At 32.9% G+C, this 5,456-nt stretch overlaps 1 protein-coding gene across 1 annotated transcript; it reads right to left on the bottom strand.

Annotated features, from left to right (window-relative positions):
- Positions 1 to 2,729: 2,729 nt before the first annotated feature.
- LOC129900383 (putative Myb family transcription factor At1g14600) lies at positions 2,730 to 4,760 on the bottom strand. The gene is made up of 5 exons (XM_055975343.1): positions 4,345 to 4,760; positions 4,031 to 4,107; positions 3,890 to 3,926; positions 3,678 to 3,786; positions 2,730 to 3,583 (listed from the first exon to the last, which is right to left on the bottom strand). Exons 1-5 carry the CDS (start codon positions 4,625 to 4,627, stop codon positions 2,974 to 2,976), a joined length of 1,116 nt encoding a protein of 371 aa, XP_055831318.1. The 5' UTR covers positions 4,628 to 4,760; the 3' UTR covers positions 2,730 to 2,973.
- Positions 4,761 to 5,456: the final 696 nt, after the last annotated feature.

Below are 5,456 nucleotides of genomic sequence, written 5' to 3' on the forward strand. Positions count from 1 at the left end.
TTTCAATTTATGTAGCATCGACAAAATATGTGATATCATTTTAGTAATCATAATTCTAAATTATGATATGATATCGTTCTCGTCGATCTAGCTCTTTACTTATTATTTTAACATTTCATTTATTCCTTTATAACTTAGTATATAATTGATATTTTTAATTTTATACAGAAAAGATGAATTATATGAATTAAAATAAAAAGAATATTATCTTTAGCACAGAGAGAGTTAAATAAATAAGAAGGTAGATGAAGAAAACAAAAGGATAAGTAAAGTAGATGAAAGAAAATGGGGTTGAAGAAAAGATAGAGGAAATAAAGCGGGGAGAAGGTTGTTAACGATAAAAATGTTTAATATTAACATTAAAAAAGATCTCTCACGCAATTAAAAGATGAGTAATCTCACCAATTTGTCCGGTTAGCATGTTGTGTTTAAATAGTAATTGAAAATGGAGTTGGAGGGTTAAAATGAAACAAGATTGAATTTAAGTGTCAAAATAAAATTTAGGTACAAGTTAAATGAATTGTGTATGTGTTTGGGCTTTTCTTAACTTCCATAAGTTAAAAAGCTACTCATTAATTCCCCCGCCATCATCAGCGCACATACTTAAAATGCATACATGCTACATGACATGCATAAACATATAGTAGTATCACATACATGATAGACGTACATAAAGCCCCTTTTATGCTTCCAAGAAACTTCAGAAGACCAGTGCGTCACAACTGCTACCATATAAAAATATGCCGCTGGGAAGAAGAAATCAATATTCCCACTTATTCCTTAGTGTCACATCATGTCTTAAATATATACAAGAGTATATTAATTAAAAATGATAGGATTACGTGGACCGTTGATTGAGTGAAGGTTGTTGAAATCGGATGGTGAAATTCCCTGCATGAATACCTAAAAATGCTTCTACCTTAATGAGGAATTAAAAAGCATATTAAAAGGGGATAATTAAATTCATCTACCCTTAACGTATGCATGAGTGAAGGAGAATAAAAATGGAGGGATCAATAATTGTAGTGTCTCAAAGGTATTGTTCGTCTCTTAGTCAAGCATTGTATGTGAGTGACATCTCACCAGCCATGTACGTTCGATCTAGTCGTTGTTCATTGATGTGATCCTAAAACTAATTTATACTTAATTAACTCTGTTAAAATTCAACAAGTAAAAATGATTTGATTATATATTGTTGGTGGAAGAGATGATTAATTGATTAAATACCATATGAAATTTAGCTGACTGTCTAACTCTTTTGAAAGTTCATTCAAATATTAATTGTATTAAAGTTATAATTCACAGTGTCCTCAAGCTAAATGTGCTGGATACTCCAAAGACAGTACTGGCAGAGCAGAAGGTGGTGGAGTTCTGATCACTGCCAAGACATGCAGAGGCCATGGCTACCTTATCGGGTATTCGATGGTGTCACTGAAATAACCTCAACCAAGTTACTGTTGAATCAGTCTGTCTATTAACTATTCAAATGATCGAGGAAAAATTCACACTTCATGGCAAGTAAGAGACATTACTAAATAGATCAAGGACCGCACTAAAGATGGAAACTTTCTATTTCAACTTTGCTTGCGAAAAGGAAATATGGTGGCTGCCAAGTTGGCTAACTTGGGTGAAAGTATTGGGAGAAACAAGTTTTTTAACCAAGCTATTTTTCCTGACTTCGCAAGTTAAATCTCTCTTGAATAATTATCAAGATTGTCTCCCATATCTTCACATTAGACATGCCAAAGGGCAATACTCTTTTGCTTAGTTTCGTACCTGAATTTGGAAAACAATGATATTTTGACGTGTTTCTATACCTTACATAGGTCATTTTCTCCATCATGATAAACTTTTCATCTTAAACGTATTCCAAGAAGGTTTGACCGAAAAGCCACCTCTTGCATTGGCTTTGCGAAGTTATCAATAGGTTTGGGTCTATATCAAAACCCCATCAATAGGTGGTTTTTGAGGGGAAAAAAAAGAGGAAGAAGCTCTCGTATAAAGATTATACACACGACATATTTCTGGCATTAATTGGTTTGATGAACACAACTTGATGCTAGTAGATAGATTACTCCGTGCACTTTATAAGAAATGAGAAAGTACACAAGTAATTAGCTAGTCACATGAAGCTAAGGAGATAAGTCGCTGAGGTTCCAAACTATATCAAGGAGATATGTTATCTACACATCACAAACTTGTGTTACAAATATATATGAAGTGAACTTGATCTTATGATTCTATCCCAATGATTAGATCAGTTTAAAATATAAGAAACTAACTATAACTCATGCCCTTAAATATAAAGAAAGCACGACAAAGTTGTGTCAAACATAACATTAAATTGAGTCTCCTATCAAAATCTAAATATGCAATTCATTGCTACAATGCACAAAGTATCTTACTGGAGAGGCAACATATATTCTACCAATCAATTTGGAATTTTAACTGGCTGACTTTAATGAAGACGTCTTAATTTCTTCACAATTTTTTTCACGGAAGAGAGACATATATGTCTTCCATTTGCATGTTTAAATCTTATTTTCCCTTGTATATCAAGGATAGTGTTAAAATAAAATGAAAACTCAACGAGTTTTTAATTGATTCCTCAGCTAAGTCCATTTTGCACTGAATCATATGCACATGCATTCAATTGGATCACCAAGGAGATTCCAGAAAGAATGAAAAAATAAAATCAAAGTATCTCTAGATAATTATTTGCACTGCGAACTGACAACTAAAGTAGTTTTTCAAGAAAGTTAGGTGGATTTAATTTATTCCCATTACCCAACAATGTTGAAGAGTACTATGATGAGATAAATAAAAGTTTTGCCTAGGTTTCCTCAATGATATATGCGTACAAATTGGGAATAACAACAAGACAAGCAATGATAATTCTAGCATATACATAGGACAAAGATGTTAATCAAACAAGTACCTCAAAATCTCACTCAGAATCAGTATTGTCACCATTCACAAAGTCAGATCAAGGGTACTTGCCTTTTTTGCATTATTTTCTTCTGAAGTAGTACTTGATGAGAACAAAGAAAGGGAAAGCAGATCCCCAACTTGTTCATCCTTCAATCTTTTCTGATGATACTCTCTTGTTGTTTTCAGTGAAAGGTTCAAATCAAGATTGATTTCTGAATCTTGAATCTTTCTTTTATTTGAGGATGTGCTTATTGCAACTTCTTCACTCATCCACCATTTTCCCCTTGAGGAAAGACAATTCTCTTTAGCCCGCAGTTGTGTCATCATTTCTTGCTCTGATCTTCTGTTGAATTGCTTGGCTATCTCATCTTTATCTCTATCTCTATTTCTATCTATAGGTAATGTCATTAGGAGATTTTGTTTTGTTGAGCTTGTTCCAATTTGAGTAGGCCAAAATCTTTGATTCTGTCGATTTTGGTTTTTCTCAATTTCAGTGGTTTTAATCCATGAATATAAATGTTCATGTGATGAGTGGCCATTGATGTCGTTTGCAAAACCATGCCTTGTACTTATACTGGAGCCACCCCCAATATTCATGTTATAAGGGTTGTACAGAGAATTAGCATGACGATTCCATAAGGCACTCTCGTACCTGGAATATAATCAGAGAAAAGATATTAAACAAATGAAATTCAAGTTTCTTGTATTCCAGGTTAATTAATTTCATTTAAGATACTAATTTGTACCTTAAGCTCGAAGTAGAAGTTTGGTTAAACCCTTGCAGCCTAGGAAGTTGGGTAAGATTGAAAATATGATGATCTCCGTTCTCAAGTAGAAATCTTCCGTCCGTAGAAACTGTTGTGTGCATTCAGAATTTAAATGAGACAAGAAACCCTAGTTTTGGTACAACGTAACTAATTTATGAGAGAACAAAATAAAATTTAAAAGAAAAACTTACTTTGATTGGGGTCATCAGTTTTCTTGCTTCTATACATCTAAAATGGTACCCAAATAGAGAAAAAGAGATGAGTTTGCTAAGCAAAATCAAGCTGTAATTGCAACTGAGAATTAATATGTGAATTTCAGAAAATATATATACCTGAAGATGGCTCTTGACATGCGCTATGCTGAGGCCTTTAATGTTCATTAGTTGAAGAACCAATTTTGGTGTAGCTCCTAAAAATAAAACAAATTAAGCAAAATTATTAGAACCTTGAAAATTACACTGTAATCTATTTTTCAAAAGATCTGTCGGACTATTGTTAGTGAACAAATTATATTTGATCAATGAGTACAATTCTTTTTTTACTGTAGAATCAGTTCACAATTCTTCTATTCTTATAAACAACAAGTTCAGATAATAAAATCGAGATAATTCTCTTTGAATAAAAATCTCAACTCTTCTATACTTACTATCTTGGCCCCCTAATCTTTCAACAGCATGAACAAAGCGAAGATGGAGCTCAGGCGTCCACCGTAGTCTCGGAGTTTTGGAACGTACATATTGTCGTACACTTCCTGAATTAGTCTTTTTCCCGTTCTCTTCCACAGTGCTGTTACTAGAGCTGGATCTTGTTGTATCTTGATCTTTGCTATTTTCTTCTGTCTCGAGATCGTCTTCCTCCTCTTCTTCGAATTCAATTTGGTTTTTGGGGTTCGACTTTGAATCTTCTGTACTACTGCTTCCTCCTTTCATCCTGTCTTTCCCACCCAACAAAAAAAAAACACTAAATGTGGCTCTTCACAAGATGTTGAAAACCATAAGAAAGAAGGGGGGTAATAAGTGGAAAGATGGTTTTCTTAAGAAGAATTTCTCGCAGAAAAGAAAGAAAAAGTTGCTAGAATTAGGAATGAAATTTCTTCAAGTGGCATATAAAGAACCATTCTCTCTCTCCATTTGTGGACTTTTTGTTTAATCATGCGTGATTTGCATGGATGATGTCGTAAAGTACATGTACATGTGTGGTGATAAATACTTGCATTTGTACGTGGACTCTAATGTTCTATGTGTATGTATCTTTTATGTTTATGTGTACGTGTATACATACGAGATCCTAGATGTTAAATTCAAGTCAATTGAAGTAAGTAAAGGGCACATTCAAAGTATAATAATAACCTATATAATACACCAAGTTGTATGTGTATCACAACTCAACAAGATATTCTTCATTAGATCTATTATATATCTTTATCATCATATTGTTGGCGAAAAATTAATGAAACAAATATGTTTTCCTGCATATTAAATATCCACGCTTGACTTAGAGTCGTACTAATGATAAGGTTTGTTAATTACTATACTCTATATATTTGTTCCATCGGAGTATATGATTTTGTATAAAACGTGTTAGAAAAGTAGTTAGCTGAATATAGAGGGGTAAGCTAAGGTTAAGTGTGACGTTTTCTTATATTATTTTTAGATATGTTTGAAAGCATAATGTAATATATTTTCAATGCAAAGTAGGAAATGTAGAATGGTACAGGATTTTATAATTCTTAAGAATTAATTAATATTGATAATGAAC

The sequence above is a fragment of the Solanum dulcamara genome, chromosome 8 (assembly GCF_947179165.1).
Source record: "Solanum dulcamara chromosome 8, daSolDulc1.2, whole genome shotgun sequence".
Taxonomy (NCBI): domain Eukaryota; kingdom Viridiplantae; phylum Streptophyta; class Magnoliopsida; order Solanales; family Solanaceae; genus Solanum; species Solanum dulcamara.

Excerpts from the sequence above, each read along its gene's own strand:
- LOC129900383 (XM_055975343.1), bottom strand. The coding sequence starts at position 4,627 with ATGAAAGGAGGAAGCAGTAGTACAGAAGATTCAAAGTCGAACCCCAAA. Across the intron at positions 4,108-4,344 it reads AAGATTAGGGGGCCAAGATA|GAGCTACACCAAAATTGGTT; the intron begins GTAAGTATAGAA and ends TTTTATTTTTAG. Across the intron at positions 3,787-3,889 it reads AACTGATGACCCCAATCAAA|TTTCTACGGACGGAAGATTT; the intron begins GTAAGTTTTTCT and ends TGCACACAACAG.